This window comes from Canis aureus, chromosome 23, assembly GCF_053574225.1.
Source record: "Canis aureus isolate CA01 chromosome 23, VMU_Caureus_v.1.0, whole genome shotgun sequence".
In the NCBI taxonomy this organism is placed as follows: domain Eukaryota; kingdom Metazoa; phylum Chordata; class Mammalia; order Carnivora; family Canidae; genus Canis; species Canis aureus.
In genome coordinates this window covers 25,252,389-25,269,671 of record NC_135633.1, presented here as the reverse complement: position 1 = coordinate 25,269,671, position 17,283 = coordinate 25,252,389, and the positions used below count along the sequence as shown (strand labels likewise).

The following is a 17,283-nucleotide window of genomic DNA, read 5'->3' as shown; positions in this document are numbered from 1 at the left end:
AAGTCTATATATTATGTGATTCAATGTTTATGAAATGACCAGAATAGATAAATCTAGACAGAAGGCCTGAAGTAATTGAGGGGAAATGAGAAGGGACTGAGTATGAGGTTTCTTTTTATTAAGGTGATCAGTATGTTCTAAAATGGAGTATGGTGATAGTTCCAATCTGTTGGTATACTAAAAACCACTGAATTATAAACTTTAAAAGGGTGAATTGTATAGCATATGGATTATATCTCAATAAAGTGGTTACTAAAAACTTTTTGAAGCATTATTTAATTTTCTCAATTTCTCACCTTAATTAGCTGCCCAAAGAAAAGTTAGGAGAAATAACAGATTTCAATTTCCATGAAAATCACGTTTTGGAATTTTTCTTTCCTTTACATTATCTACAACATGTGTCAAAGCTTTTTTTAAATGGGTACATAATACAGATTGGCTGTTTCATACTGATTCTCATATAGTTAAGTAAGTGGCAATACAGAATTCACCGATATTTTTAAGTCAGGTGCACTCGTAAATAGTAGTTTACTTAAATGACTTAACAAGGAACACAATTCAGTTAAGCCTCCAACTACATGAAAACCATGAGACCACCAACAATTTTAGCAAGTTCAAAAATTTAATTCTCAAGTATCACATTGACTTTTCACCCCAAACAGAGGTTAGATACAGGAAGTAAAAATTACCCGATTTTAAGAATGATAGCACTTCAATTTACACTCAATAATTTAAACAACTGGAGTGATAGTGTGCCATCAGAAATAAACTGTTTATTAGTACCGAGGCAAAGAAGTTTAAAAAAGAACTTACTACTTGAAAATTAACTGACTAAAGTTACCTTGTTATTCTTTTTTGCACCAAAGAGCTTTTAGTTATTTCCAGTATCAAGTCATATTATGTATCCAGTAAAAAATACTTGCTAGTTAAATCTTTCTTAGAAATCCCTTTAACAAATGTATACATATCTTCAAATTAGAGTCAACTGTAAAAACTTACCGAACCAACAGCACCAAATCCAGTGTTGGGCTGCCCAAAGAGACCTGTTCCTGTTCCAAATGCTGTCCCAGTGCTGGTATTTGTAGCTGTCCCAAAAAGACCTCCAGGTTGTGAAGCTTGGGTTACCCCAAATAAACCCTGCAAAAGGTAATGTACATTAAAAGATATCCTACAACAATCAGTTTTAAGTCTTAGGTTAATAATAGTTGCCATTTTTAAAAAGCTTATTTGATATTATACTAAACACAAAGAGTTCCTTTCTTCACAACAACCCTAATGAGGGCCATTTTCAAAAAACAAAGAAACAGATACATACCTCAGGGCAGTTAAAAACTTGCCCAATATGTCACAGATCCTGACTGACAGGACCAGAAATTAGAATCTACATCTATAAGCCCAATGAGTTCTGAGATCCTGGGCAGCTAGTAAGACTTTATACTAACTCTTGTGCTCTACAAAATAGCGGAGTTGCAGCACTGAAAACAAAATATGGGGCAGCCCAGGTGGCTCAGTGGTTTAGTGCCACCTTCAGCCCAGGACATGATCCTGGAGTGCCAGGATCGAGTCCCGCATCAGGCTCCCTGCATGGAGCCTGCTTCCCCTCTGCCTCTGTCTCTACTTCTCTCTCTCTCTCTCTCTGTCTCTGTCTCTCATGAATAAACAAATGTTAAAAAAAAAAAAAAGGGTCAAGGAGGTAAGAATAAGAAAGCCCCTCACCTTTATAAAAAAAAAAAAATGACAGAATGCTTCATTTTCAAAGAGTTATGCCAAAATAACTAATCAATACTGAGCTGGGGAATGTACTTTGAAGCAAGTAACTGAAAACAATCGGAGGAAATAACCAATCTGGACAGAGGCAGGAGTATAAAGTTCAAAAGTCGCCTTAATTTGAGATGAGCAACTACACTCATTTCAAATAAGAAAATATTTAAGAATGTATTTTATTTATGCATTAGTTAACAAAAGAAAAATACTGCACTAATAGACTATTACTGCTGAAATGAGAACTCAACATAGTATTGGGGTTGTTTTTCAAAATGTATTCGAGACAGAGCAAGCCCACATAGGGGGTAAAGTAGATGGAGAGGAGCAGAGGGAGGGAGAGACAATCTCAAGCAGACTCCCTGCTGAGCAGGAAGCCTGATGTGGGGCTCAATCTGATGTACCCGATATCATGATCTGAATCAAAACCAAAAGCCAGATGCTTAACTAACTGAGCCTCTACCCAGGTGCCCCAAACATCATGGTTTGTTTTTTTTTTTAATTTTTTTTTTTAATTTTATTTATTTATTTATGATAGTCACAGAGAGAGAGAGAAAGAGGCAGAGACACAGGCAGAGGGAGAAGCAGGCTCCATGCACCGGGAGCCCGACGTGGGATTCGATCCCGGGTCTCCAGGATCGCGCCCTGGGCCAAAGGCAGGCGCCAAACCGCTGCGCCACCCAGGGATCCCTGTTTTTTTTTTTAATTTTTAAAAATTTATTTATGATAGTCACACAGAGAGAGAGAGAGAGAGGCAGAGACATAGGCAGAGGGAGAAACAGGCTCCATGCACCGGGAGCCTGACATGGGATTCGATCCCGGGTCTCCAGGATCAGGCCCCAGGCTGCAGGAGACGCTAAACTGCTGTGCCACCGGGGCTGCCCCTGGATCAAATACTTAAATGTAAGAGCTGAAATACAGGGACGCCTGGGTGGCTCAGTGGTTGAGCACCTGCCTTCTGCCTTCAGCTCAGGGCGTGATCCTGGAGTCCCGGGATTGAGTCCCACATCGGGCTTCCTGCAGGGAGCCTGCTTCTCCCTCGGCCTGTGTTCTCTGAATAAATAAATAATCTTTTTTTTTTTTAATTTTTATTTATTTATGATAGTCAGAGAGAGAGAGAGAGAGAGAGAGAGAGAGGCAGAGACACAGGCAGAGGGAGAAGCAGGCTCCATGCACCGGGAGCCCGACGTGGGATTCGATCCCGGGTCTCCAGGATCGCGCCCTGGGCCAAAGGCAGGCGCCAAACCGCTGCGCCACTCAGGGATCCCTAAATAAATCTTAAAAAAAAAAAAAAAAAAGTATTTGATCCATTCTGAGTTAACGTGTATAGATGCCACAATGGTAGGAAGAAAGAATCCAGTCACATTTTTTCCAAATGCATTTTTATACATTGAAAAATCAATTGTCCTTGGGGAACCTGGGTAGCTCACTAGGTTGAATCTCTTGATTTCAGCTCAGGCCATGATCTCAGGGTTGTGGGACTGAGCCCCACACATTGGGCTCCTTACTCAATAGGGAGTCTGCCCCTTTCCATCTCTCTCTGCACTACCCTCCCTGCTTATACTCTCTAAAATTAATTAATCTTAAAAAAAAAAAAGAGAGAGAGAGAAAGAGAAAGAAAGAAAATTCAATTGTCCTAGCACCATTTGTTGAAAAGACTCTTCTTTCCCCATTGGGAACTGTTTTGGTTTTATTGTTACAAATCATTTCTGAGGAAATGTGAGGGTTTATTTCTGGACTCTCAATTCTATTACACTGATCTGTATGTCTAGCCTTATGTCAGTACCACAGTCTTGATTACTACCACTTTATAGTAAACTTGAAAATTAAGAAGTGTGGGTCCTCCAGCTTTCCTCTTTCTCAAGATTATTTTAGCTATTCTGGGTCCCTTTCTATTCTTTGTTGAGTGTTTTTATCATGAAAGGGTGTCAAATGCTTTTTCTGCACGTACTGAGGTGATCATGTGGTTTATTCTCTTTTTTCTTTTTTCTTAAGTGCACTCCACATCTCACCTTGCCTCACATGGAGCCCAATGCAGGGCTTGAACTCACAATCCTGAGACCAAGATCTAAGTTGAGATCAAGAGTTGGACATTTAACTGAGTCACCTAGGCATCCTTTTTAAATTCAATTTCTCTGGTTCATGACATTGATTAGTTTTTCTATACTGAATCAACTTTCTGAGATGAATCCCACTTGGTCATGGTTGCAATCTTTTTCATATATTATTGAATTTTGTTTGCCAGTATTTTTAAGACTGTGGGGTCTGGCTGTACTCGTTTTTTAATCAGATAAAGTATCTCTAACTTAAAGGCTAGTTAAATTCCAAGAACTTGAGTCAATAAATCATACCTCTAATTAACCTGAATTTTATTCCTCCCCAAGTCCTTAGAAATAAACTGGTAATGACTCAGGACTTTCTCTTTTGCTTTTTGATAGAAACCAAGTATCCAATATGGCTTTGAGTTTTAGTGCTCCCTTATTTATTTTAACAAATTACACATCTTTGCCTGACCCCACACTTAAGGAAAAAAGGTGAAAGAATATTCTGAAATATAGCCGGTAATTTATAAGTATATTCTCTTATTACTCTACAGAACGGATAGAGCCAATGGCCTCCTTCAGGATGGCCAATTCTAGCACACTAACCAGCTCCTAGTGAAATATGCTTAGAAAGAATAAGTGACTTGAACAACAGCCTCTCAATGAGTAAAAAGTAGAGCTTGCACTAGAATCTAGGTTTTAATTATTTATATTTTGCTCTTTCCTCTACTATATACCATCAATCCTTAACAACTACAGGAGAAGTAGAGCTTGCTAGTTTGACATGATTAGAAGTCTCATTACTTAGCTCTATGAATATATGGTGTGGAGTTTTTTTTTTTGGTGTGGAGTTTAATTAAGGGCCTGGTTCCTTACCATGGTGTTGGTGCTTGGCTGTCCTAGTGTGCTGGTATTACCAAAGGAAAAGCCAGTGTTCTGGGTGGTTATGGCCTGGGCAAACGGTTTGCTGAAGAGGCTGGTAGTCTGCTGATTCTGTTGGCCAAAGAGACCACCTGGATTTGTTCCAAATCCAGTGGTACCTTTCAGAAAAAAAGAAATAAAGTAAAAATAAATGAAGAAAACCTTCCTCAAACCTCACATTATTCAGTTACTGTAACAGCCTTAAAACTCTTGATTATATATATAAATTAGTCTACATTCAGTCATTACTCAAACTGGATAACCATTTCATTCCCGATCTTTTTTTTCACCTAACTAGGATTTGGTTCAGACTTTAATTCCTACAATACTCTGATCCCAAGAACCCTTGCTGGGCTTTGTGATTTTCCTTAGTAAGTCCAAAACTTTATTCTGTTTTAAAAGATACACTACACTTAAAATCTATTAAGTGTATTTTAACCTTGTTAGATTACGTTTTTGAGAACAGAAGCTTTCTCTTTATATATCCAGCATAGGCTACATTGTACTTGATAATGAATATATGGCTAAACCACACCACAGAATACCAAGATTGAAATGAATGTTAAATGCCACTTAAACATGTATATATCTATATATTTGGGTGTGTATAAATCTCTCTAAAAGATCTCAAAAAAAGTCTATTTTTTGTTTGTTTCTATGTAAGCAAAATGGTAGCTAGAGGAGGAAAAGATACCTTTGGTTACAGACTTTATTGTGTCTCATGAGCTTTTTATCACATATATATAACATCTATGGAAAAGTAACATTTGTATAAAGTAATTTAGTCATCACCATAAACTTCCCTCTTTCACATTCTAAATCAAAGCAATCTATCAGCAAATCCTACCAGTTCTATATTCAAACTGGGTCCGGAATCTAACATTTTTACCACCTTCATCATCTCTCAAGTGAATGAATCAACAGCTTTTATAACTGATTAGTTTTTACCCTTGCTCCCTACAATCTTTTTCCTTTTTCTGGATTTTTTGAAGTTGATACACAACTATATTAGTTTCAGGTATACCACACAGTGACTTGACAAGTCTCTAGGTTATGCTATGCTCACAAACGTAGCTACCACACTTTTTCCCCCCTCATTGTAAAATGTAGTTTTATTAAAGCATAGGGACAGGACTCATGAGCAAAAAGAGCTGCCTACCACAATCTACTCTTAATACAGCAGCCTTCAGATGATCCTTCATTCATCATTATATGACTCCTCTTTCTACACCTTCTAATGGCTTTCCAACTCAAAAATTCAAATTTTGACACTGGTCCACAAAGTTCCATAAAATAGAGTCCCTGTATCTTTCAATAATTCCCCTTGGTCTTTATCACTTTGGAAAAACCTCAGGGTTTTTTATTTTTTAGAGTTATAGCTTCCTTTGGCTGGAATGTTCTTCCAACAGAAATCTGTATAGCTTTATCTTTTGCCTTCCTCTGAGAGGTCACTTTTCAAATATCACCTTATCAAAGTGAGTACCTTTTAACCACCTTTATCTCAAACTATTTCTTTCCCCCCGACACACACACATCAGACACACTATTCCTCCACCACCCCTGAATTATTTTTCTCCATAGCATTTATCAAAAAAATGACAATTATGTTTTACTTTTATAGTTGTCTGTCCCTCATCAATATGGCTCAATATGATGCCAAGTGCTTACTAGTTCCAAAGGCTGTTTTGTTCTGACCATATGCAAAGCCTGAATTAGTGGTAGAGGAGCTGAAGAGTCCTGTTGCACTGGAGGTGGCTGGAGAAGACCCAAACAAGCCAGCTGTGGTACCTGCTCCCACTTGGTTCTGCGGGCCTTTCCGGTTTGCCTGATAATCCTCTAAACGAAGTTCCTAGAGGAAAGAAAAGCATATTTCCCACCTTAAAAGGCAGCCCAAAAAATTATTTAGGAAACTAAATACCTAAAATTTAGAATTCAATTTCCATGTTCACATAGGAACCATGACTAAAAACCAGAAACTACAGAACATTAACAATATCATTACAGAAAAACACTGTCAATAATGTAGAGTGGACATTAAAATCCATACCACAATCACTAAAACTACAGGCCAAAGGACCAACCATATCTTAATTTTAATTATCTCTTAAAAGCAATAATGCTTTCTTCTAATAGAATGCTATTTAATAAACTTATCTACTCCCACTCCAAATGTAAAAATTATCCAAGGATTCTAGGGTGGGGTAAGAGGTCTTAGAAAATTAGGGCAAGAAGGGATAAAATTTAACATTAACAGTTTTGTCTCACAAGTCAGGACGTTTCTATATACTCCAATAAAGCAAGTACAGTTTGGGATGTAGAAGAAACAAAAGCTACAATCATGCATAACACTCAAAATATACAACACACTACCTATCACTTAGTAATAAGAATGAACAAACTGTAACCTCATGCAATACCATGGATAAATCTCACAATGTGGAAAAACAAACTTAGCTTGGTATGTAATGTAAGATTCCAGCTGTATAAAGTTTGAAATGAGGACAACATGGGCAGTCACAATAGTGGTTACCTTTGGTTACCTTTGCGGGGGTAGGGGGTGGTGAAATGTGAGTAAGCAACATAAAATCACAATAGACTAATAAAACCATACCAGTACATACAGCTAAATATTGCCCTGCCTAAAACAAGAGATGTATAAACAATACGTTAATTCAAAAAAAGAATTTGGTTGTGGGGCGCATGGCTGGCTTAGTCAGGAAAGCATGTGACTCTTAATCTCGGGCATAGAGCTTACTTAAAAATGTCACTAGTTTTTTTTTACATAAACCCAGTGTGAACCTCTTAATCTTAAAAATAAAACATTTTTAAAAGCTGCCTTCCAATAGAATCAAAAGGTTAGGCTGATATTCTGTATTGCATTTTACTGACCTCTAGTGACTTGCTTTCATATTCTTTCATAGCAGTAATACACTGATGCTTGGTACTGATGTTCGTGCTAACTCCAGCTTTAACCATAGTATCTGTACCAGTTGGAGGCTGCAAAGGAAGATAAAGGCAAATATGAAAGTCTAAAGCAAATGTTTAATTCCAAACGTTAAATCCCTAATCTCAAAGACAATTCTTCAATCACTGAACTCTACAGTAACCAGTCTTATAGGTCTTCTGCTAAACAAGATAGTTTCAAGGGCACTTAATTAAATATATTGTATTTCTGATCTCTCCTCTCCTTATGTCAAGGTTATCTAAATAAATCAATCTCAATCATTGTTATCACAGGCATTAAGCCCATAACTAAGCTATCTAATTATCTGCTAAAATACACTTAAGGGACTTCCGGCCTGGGTGGCTCAGGTCATGATCTCAGGGTCTTGGGATTGAGCCCCACAGTGGGCTCACCGCTCAGCAGGGAGTCTGCTTCTCCCTCTCCCTCTCTGCTCTGTCTTTCTCAAATAAGTAAAAATCCTTTTAAAAAAAAATATGGGGGATCCCTGGGTGGCACAGCGGTTTAGCGCCTGCCTTTGGCCCAGGGCGCGATCCTGGAGACCTGGGATCGAATCCCACATCGGGCTCCCGGTGCATGGAGCCTGCTTCTCCCTCTGCCTCTGTCTCTGCCTCTCTCTCTCTCTGTGACTATCATAAATTAATAAAAATTAAAAAAAAATAAAAAAAATAAAATAAAAAAAATATGGAAGCCTGGATTTTTTCCCTATAACCTTATGAGGAAAAAGGAACAATCTATAACTAAAAGATTTCTCCATGTACTGTCAGTTTTCTTAATTATTGTACTTTCCAGGAGATAACACACGTATTTTTCACTATCATTTATATTTAATTTTATTTTAAATTTAGGTTTCTAAATTTAGTATTAGGACTTCACCACCTTACCTGAGAAATTCTTCATTTCCTAGAATAAGTTTTAACAAGAAGTTAAGCCAAGACCTATTTTTCCCAGGTTTTCTTTAGGCTAATTGCAACTCCAGCCTATTCTAAACATCTCCCAATCAATCACATCAAGTGGTATCTTGCATCAAGTAGTATTCCATACATTTTCATTAACAAATCTTCTACTCTAACCCTCTACCAAGTTGTCTCAAAAAAGCCAAAGAAAACATTAAACTCTATTGCCCCATTTGACATTTCATCAAAAGTTTTATTTTTCATTGGCAAACGGAACACTGATGAGTTATTCTATCTCCTTAAAGAGACCCTATTTTCAATATTTTTTTTAGTTTGCCCCCTCATTCCTTTATGTATGTAAGGAATGGTTGATCATTCAGAAGCAAGTTATGAATGCAGTAAATACAAGTTCAACCTCATACTACCTATTGCAATCAACCTTATGAATATAAATTTGATTGGGTTGAGCATGATTCAAAAACATATAATCAAGATTTATGTTTCATGACTTTTCCTACCTACCATATAAATATTTACAGATTTTGTTCTTAACGTATCTTTCAAGAAGAGTGAGACTAAACTGTGCATAACTGGAAAAGAGAAATCTTACAATTCATCCTACAAAGAGATATATACAAATGGAAGGGTAATATATTCCACAAAGACTGGAAGAAAATACTTACATTAAACTTAATAGTGGTTCCAGTAGGAGCAGCTGTAAAACTACTTGGCCCAAAGAGAGAGCCAGATGTGCTACCAAAAGGATTGGAGGTTGTATTTGTAGTACCAAAAAGTCCCCCACTGCTAGTACTTGTTCCAAAATCTGTAAATTAGGAAGAAAAAGAAGATGGCAACAGTTAAGAATTTAAGAATCTGTAAGTTATCTTGGAATTGGGCTATGATGCCATAGCAGCATTACTTTTACATCCTCAATTTTTCTATTTTTCAAGTCTCCCTAGCAGGATGCCTGGGTGGTTCAGTCGTTGAGTGCCTGCCTTCCATTCCATGTAGTGGTCCAGGGGTGCTGGGATCGATTCCTGCATCAGGCTCCCTACGAGGAGTCTGCTCCTCCCTCTGCCTATGTCTCTGCCTCTCTCTCTCTCTCTGTCTCTCTCATGAATAAATAAAATCTTTTTAAAAAAGAAAAAAAAAAAGTCTCCCTAGCAAGGATGTTCAAACAGGTATTTCATAAGACACATACATAATTCTAAGCTCCCAACTTTGAAATGAAACAAAATCTGAATCCTTTTGTCAGCTAAGTGCCTATAAAGTTCTTCTTGGGCCAACATGGAAGATAAGTGAAAAGAAATAGTACTCTATTTCATCATAAATTTTATCTCATTTCTCCTTTCTTGATAAGATTACATGCTGAATGAACTTGTCTCTTGAATTCAACAGGGGTCACAGTAAATTTTCTTTACATATATTAATATGAACATGTACAAAAAACCAAAAAGTTCAAAAGTCCTATTAGGTGAACCAGACAGGTTAATACATAACTTTGCCCAGAAAAATAATTTAGAAAAATTAGTAGGCATGTTGACTATTTTACAGAATAAATCCTGATTGTCTTACTTTTCCAAAAAGCTGATTTTCAAAAAATTATGTAAAAGCGAATTTAATTGTTATCTAAGGAATATGCTTTTCAAAGTAAGAGAAATACTGGTTCTCAAGAAGTTATACATAGGTGCAGAAGTATCAGTAAGAAATAAGGTTATCTGCCAATATTTAATAGTAAGTGACACCCTAATTACCAATTTAAGGTGAATGTGTTTTCTCACTGACAAACTATTTCTTTTCTAAAAACATGTCCTAATGTATGGTTTCAAGTAAACTAATTCAAGTGCTTTTGAATTAGCACTTTAAATTGCATTTTAAATTGTCATGGTTAAAATACTTTAATACTGCTGCAACTTTCCCTTTGTGAAATATTGATAGCTGGCTGACTTTTCATTCTGCTACACTTTTGCACTGGGAATGCCTCAAAACACACAGCCTATCTATTTAGCTAGTAGTGGTTATCTCAATGTACTGTCTGGAGAAGCACCCCTAGGCCACATTTAGACTTAAAGAGAAAGAAACCATCAATTAAAAACATCTGCCATGGGGGCACCTGGGTCACTTAGTTAAGCATCTGACTCTTGGCTTCAGCTCAGGTCTTGATCTCAGGGTTATAGGTGCAAGCCCTCCACTAGGTGTGGAGCCCACTTAAATAAAACAACAAAACATCTGCCATGGATAAGGATAGATATGGAGTGGAAGAGTAACCATGTCACATTCAGTATCTGTCATTCCTGCTTTATTTTGTTTTTTTTTTTTCCATTCCTGCTTTAAAAGTGTCTTGTACCCAATGTGAATCAGAGGCAAGAAGGTGCCCTTGAAGTACAATATGGCTGACCACATGCATTTCTCCTTGAAATTCTCCTAACACTTAAGACATTACTGTGACCTGGCTTTTCACCCAATCTCTGGTCATTCTATATCAGGAGCCTCTTCCTCTGCATATCCCCTTAAAATACTAGTGCTTCTCAGATTTCCACTCTTGGAGAGGTAATCTCCTTTCCAGCCCATTAAACTTTTCAATACATTTTGAATGTTTTTGCCGTCTGGTAGAAAAAGGAGATAAAGGAACACAGGAAAAGAAGAAAGAATGCATTCAATAAGCAAATCAAATTATTGCATGCAGAAGTCCAATGATGTCCTCCTACTTACTTCCAAAGCCAGTTGGTTTATTTTGTGCAAAGGCATTGTTTTGGGATGAGAAGAGACTGGTCCCTGTACTTGCAGTTCCAAACAAGCTATTTGATGTTCCTGTTGATGTGCCAAACCCAAAGCCAGTGCTTGTGGAAGTAGCTGGCTGACTAAATGAATTAGTACCAAATAATCCTCCTGGGGAGATGGAAAGAGGAAAAAACAATTAAATAGATGGATTGGAACTGAAGCCCTATACCAGCTATGAACAAACCAACTGTAATCCGAGTAAAACCCCTACCTGGTTTGGTCTGTGAATTTCCAAAGAGGCCTCCAGTATTGTTGCTAGAACCAAATGCAGATGTTCCAAATGCCCCTCCACTAGTAGTGCCAAACCCAGTGTCTGAAAAAGCAAAATCCAAGGTCAAAATAAAATCTAAATCAGATGACCCGATGAAAAGGATTTTAGTATTTCCTTTTTTTTTTTTTTTTGAATTTGTATTTTAGTATTTCCTAACATTCTGTGTTTGAATAGGATCACGGGTCTAATCTGAAAACGACTTTCTCAAAATTCCATCAGACTACAAATTATAGAGTTAAAATTGAGCCAGACATTTTATTCATTGATCCAGGTGGAAAAAAACAAAAAGAGGTGTTGACAGGATTATAAAAAAAAAAAAAAAAAAAAAAAAAAGTGTGCCACGATAACTAGTGAATCTGAGCTACAGTCAAAAATAAAGTAATCAAAATTAGTGTTAGAAAGGCACCTGAGATGAGCACTGAGTGTTTTATGCTATGTTGGCAAATTGAATTTAAATTAAAAAAAAAAAAAATTAAAGGGACGCCTAGGTGGCTCAGCAGTTGAGCGTCTGCCTTTGGCTCAAGGCGTGATCCTGGGGTCCTGGGATTGAGTCCCACATCAGGCTTCCTGCATGGAGCCTGCTTCTCCCTCTGCCTATGTCTCTGCCTCTCTCTCTCTGCGTCTCTCATAAATAAATAAATAAATAAATAGATAGATAGATAGATAGATAGATAGATAGATTTTAAACAATGAAAGTGTTAAGTTCTTTCCAGGCATCATGCATTCCATAGTCAATGGAATGAATGGTTCTTTTTTAGAGGAACGCATCAGAATGACTTGGGAAGGTTTTTCAAAATATACATGCTGAGGTTCCAACCAAGATGCGCTAGTTCCATACTTCTATGAAAGAAAAGATGTTCTTAAAAAAAAAAAAAAAAAAAAAAATTCCACGAGTAATTATAATGGGCACTGTTTGTTAAAAAGCCAAGGACCTAGATGTACACAGTATTTTAAGAAGTCAAAAGCAGGGTAGGGTGCCTGGGTTGCTCAGTTGCTTAAGTGTCTGCTTAACCTCAGATCATGATCCCCGGGTCAAGAGCGTGGCCCTGCACTGGGCTCCCTGCTCAGTGGGGAATCTGCCCCTCCCCTCATTCATGCTTGTACGTGCTCTCTCCCCCCAATAAATAATTTTTTAAAATCCTTAAAAGTAAAAAGGTCAGAAGAGAGTTGAAAAAAAAAAAAAGGGCAGCCCGGGTGGCTCAGCGGTTTGGCGCCCCCTTTAGCCCAGGGCCTGATTCTGGAGACCTGGTATGGTGTCCCACATCAGGCTCCCTGCATGGAGCCTGCTTCTCCCTCTGCCTGTGCCTGTGCCCCTCTCTCTCTCTCTCTCTCATGAATAAATATTAAAAAAAAAAAGAAAAAAATTTCCTCTATTGTATTTTTTATTACATATAATTAAGGAAGTTTGGAAGTTATACTTTTAAAAAATCCCCACCAGTTAGGAGAAAGTTTCTGGGGACGCTTGGGTGGCGTCCCCACCCAAGGTTGAGCATCTGCCTTCAGCTCAGGGCGTGATCCCAGGGTCCTGGGATCAAGGACCCTCTGCCTATGTCCCTTTGCCTATGTCTCTGCCTCTCTCTCTGGGTCTCTCATGAATAAATAAATAAAATCTTTAAAAAAAAAAAGTTTCTGGGGATTTGCATTAAAATAACTGTTCAAATACTCTTCCCCTAAAGAGAGAAGGATAAAAACAAGACTAGGAAAATCGTGATTGCTGAAGCTGAGAGATAAGTACATGAGAGTTCATTATACCATTCTTTTTACTTTTGTCTAAGTATAAAATTTTAAACTACAAGTTTAAATGTGAATTAATAAGCATTGCTACAGGCAACTAGTATCATGTACAATACTGAGTAGAAAGGGAAGTGGATCTTAGGAGGGCTGGTGGGTATTAGGGATCTCGGCATTTTAACAGTTTTATTTCTGAATGTCATGTATTACTCAGAACAAATCTCACAATCTATTCAATAACTGCATTTTTTTTTACTACAATATAAAGAGATTATTTCCTGGTCTAAAAATCATTAACACACTAACTTTTTGCTACAAGAACCAATTAATAAAAATATTTTGGGGGGGGGCACCTAGCTAGCTCAGTTGGTAGATCATGTGACTCTTGGTCTCAGGGTCATGAGTTCAAGCCCCATATTGGGTGTGGAGCCTATTTTAAAAAAAAAAAGAAAAGGACAAGAAGGGGCACCTGGGTGGCTCAATAGGTTAAGCATTTGCCTTCAGCTCAGGTCATGATCTCAGGGTCCTAGGATAGAGCCCCTTGTCAGGCTCACTGCTCAATGAGAAGTCTACTCCCTCTCCCTCTGCCCTCCCCCCACTGTCCTACCCCCCCACCCCCACCTCCAGCTTGTGCTCTCTCTCAAATACATCAATTCTTTAAAAAAAATTTTTCTCTTTCCCTCTGCCAGTCTCCTTAACCAACCCCCCACCCGGCTCATATGAATGCTCACTCTTGCTCGCTCTCAAAAAAAAAAAAAAAAATTCAAGGACCTTCTATGAATGATCAAAAAACCATGAAAACTCAGAACTTATTTCTATTGTCTTAGAAATTTCTAACAAGGGATCCCTGGGTGGCACAGCGGTTTGGCGCCTGCCTTTGGCCCAGGGCGCGATCCTGGAGACCCGGGATCGAATCCCACGTCGGGCTCCCAGTGCATGGAGCCTGCTTCTCCCTCTGCCTGTGTCTCTGCCTCTCTCTCTGTGTGTGACTATCATAAATAAATAAAAAAAAAAAATTAAAAAAAGAAATTTCTAACAAGATCTTATCTGGTCATTTATCAGAGAACTTGTTATAAGACCAAAGTATGAATAAAATTCCTGGGCAGCCCAGGTGGCTCAGCGGTTTAGCACTGACTTCAGCCCAGGGTGTGATCCTGGAGACTCGGGATTGAGTCCCACGTCAGGCTTCCTGCATGGAGCCTGCTTTTCCCTCTGCCTGTGTCTCTCTCTGTGTCTCTCATGAATAAAATCCTAAAAAAGAAAAAAAAAAAATTCCTATCTAAAGCAATCAGAATGATTTGTTTTTTTAAATATTTATTCAAGGGCAGCCCCAGTGGCTCAGAGGTTTAGCGCCACCTTCAGCCAGGGGCGTGATCCTGGAGACCCAGGATCGAGTCCCACATCGGGCTCCCTGCATGGAGCCTGCTTCTCCCTCTGCCTGTGTCTCTGCCTCTCTCTCTCTCTGTGTGTCTCTCATCAATCAATAAATAAAATCTTAAAAAAAATAAATAAATAAAAACAAATAAATAAATATTTATCCAAGTATAATTAACACATGGTGTTACATTCATTTCAGTTTCATTAGTTTCAGACTCTGTATTTAAAAGTATGTGCTTTAGTCTTTTTTCTTTGTTCATTTGTTTTGTTTCTTAAATTCCACATGAGAGGAATCATGGTATTTGTCTTTCTCTGACTTACTTCACTTAGCATTATACCCTCTAGGTCCATCCATGTTGCTACAAATGGCAAGAGCTCATTCTTTTTTTGTGACTGAATAATATTCCACTTTACGTGTGTGTGTGTGTGTGTGCATCACATATTCTTTATCAATTCATCAATCTATGAAAACTCGGATTGTTTCCATATCTTGGCTATTGCAAATAATGCTGCAATAAACATAGGGGTGCACATATCTTAGTGCACTCCTATGTACACTAGTTAGTGTTTTGGTATTCTTTGGGTAAAATACTTAGTAGTGCAGTTGCTGGATCATCGGGCAATTCTATTTTTAATTTTTTGTGGAACTTCCATACTGTTTTTCACAGTGGCTGCACCATTTTACATCCCCACCAAGAGTGGGCAAGGAAGGGTTCCTTTTTCTCTCCACCTCTGCCAGCACTTGATATTCCTTGTGTTTATTTCAGCCATCAGAATGGATTTGTTCTTAATTAGAATAGCTTAAGTTTTTTCCCTTCTTTTGTTCTTTGTAAAACTTACTCTGTCCAAATGTTGAAGTTGTGCCAAAGCCACCAGTGCCACCCCCAAAGGGTGTTCCAAATGACTTATTAAACATCTTCAAAATGAGTCTTTGCTTCAGAAAGCTGAAAGAAAAAATTATCACCTTTTAAAGACCACAGAATACAACATAATTCTTTAAAAAAAATGTACTTTACAAATTTATCCAAACTATAGCATAATGTTCACATTTAATATCCTAAAACTCTGTATGATAGAAGATTTTCTAAAATTGAGCTAAGGGTTAAGCATTGGCCTTTGGCTCATGTCATGGTCCTGAGATCCAGCCCTGCATTCATTGGGCTCCCTCCTGCTTCCCCCTCTTCTAATGCCTCTCCCTCTGCTTGTGTGCACACTCTCTTAAATATCTTAAAAAAAATAAATAAATAAAATTGGGCTGAATTATTAGTACAATAATGTGAAGTTAAACTTCAGATCCCATCAACAATCTTCCCTTTAAAAACAATGTTTTTTGACCTTTTTTCTTTTTTTTTGTTTTAAAGTTCCCTTTGGGGCAGCCCCGGTGGCGCAGTGGTTTAGCACCACCTGTAGCCCACGGCGCGATCCTGGAGACCCTGGATGAGTCCCATGTAGGGCTCTCTGCATGGTGCCTGCTTCTGTCTCTGCCTCTCTCTCTCTGCGTCTCTATGAATAAATAAATAAAATCATAAATAAATAAATAAATAAATAAATAAATAAATAAATAAATAAATAAATAAAAAGTTCCCTTTTAATGAACTTTCTTTTAATGAAGATTTCTGGTCCACTATGCCAATCTAGGAGGTTATGCACAATAACCATTAAAAATTACCATGATACTCTCCTATCACAACCACCTGAGAAGTTAAAATTTTCATCAGGCTTTATTTTCTGTAGTTTGCACTGTAAAGTTTTTTTGCCCTCTTTTTTTTTTTTTTTTGGAATATAAAATGCTGTAATATTAAATGTTCTTTGTGGTGCCTGGGTGGCTTGGTTAAGTGTCTGCCTTCAGCTCAGGTCATGGTATCAGGGTCCAGGGTCCTGGGTCTGAGCCTGAGCCCTGCATGGGGCTCCCTGCTCAGTGGGAGTCTGCTTCTCCCTCTCCCCTTCTCCTGCTCCCTCCTCCTCCCTCTCTCATTCATGCAGGCTGGGCTCTCTCTCTCTCTCAAATAAATACATAACATCTTTAAAAAAAAATGTTCTTTAAATTATGCGTCCCATCTCCAAATCCCAGAGATGCTGGTGCCCTGACACTCTCTGAGACTACTTAAGAGCATCTTTCTGTCCCCTACTTATCTATCTTTGGGAACATTAAAGAAAATTTTTGGTGAAAATCCCCCACCTCATATGAATGATTCCGTTCCAGTATCCAAACTATGCACTTAATGAGTTGGACCAAAGTGTTCCAACAAGTACAAAAGAGAAGTTTGGCTTCCCTCTCCCAGATCTGTATAAAAAACAAGTTAAAGGTATAGTCTATTCAAAAGTAAACACTGGGACAGCCCCGGTGACTCAGGGGTTTCGCTCCACCTTCAGCCCAGGGCATGATCCTGGAGACCTGGGATCGAGTCCCATGTCAGGATCCCTGGATGGAGCCTGCTTCTCCCTCTGCCTGTGTCTCTGTGCCCCTCTGTGTGTATGTGTCTTTCATGAATGGATAAATAAAAATCTTTAAAAAAAAAAAAACAAAAGTAAACACTGTCC

The 17,283-nt window shown here is 38.1% G+C and overlaps 1 protein-coding gene across 8 annotated transcripts in view; it reads right to left on the bottom strand.

Moving 5' to 3' along the window:
• NUP98 (nucleoporin 98 and 96 precursor) overlaps nucleotides 1-17,283 on the bottom strand; it is a 120,382-nt gene that overhangs the window by 90,462 nt on the left and 12,637 nt on the right. For all 8 annotated transcript variants that reach the window (XM_077866804.1, XM_077866796.1, XM_077866800.1 and 5 more), the window contains exons 2-9: nucleotides 15,583-15,686; nucleotides 11,575-11,676; nucleotides 11,295-11,471; nucleotides 9,266-9,405; nucleotides 7,614-7,721; nucleotides 6,393-6,573; nucleotides 4,680-4,843; nucleotides 1,000-1,137 (exon numbers count right to left, since the gene is read on the bottom strand). In XM_077866804.1, the coding sequence (XP_077722930.1) occupies nucleotides 1,000-1,137; nucleotides 4,680-4,843; nucleotides 6,393-6,573; nucleotides 7,614-7,721; nucleotides 9,266-9,405; nucleotides 11,295-11,471; nucleotides 11,575-11,676; nucleotides 15,583-15,658 (1,086 nt within the window). In that variant the 5' untranslated portion in view covers nucleotides 15,659-15,686. The remainder of the gene's footprint in view (nucleotides 1-999; nucleotides 1,138-4,679; nucleotides 4,844-6,392; nucleotides 6,574-7,613; nucleotides 7,722-9,265; nucleotides 9,406-11,294; nucleotides 11,472-11,574; nucleotides 11,677-15,582; nucleotides 15,687-17,283) is intronic.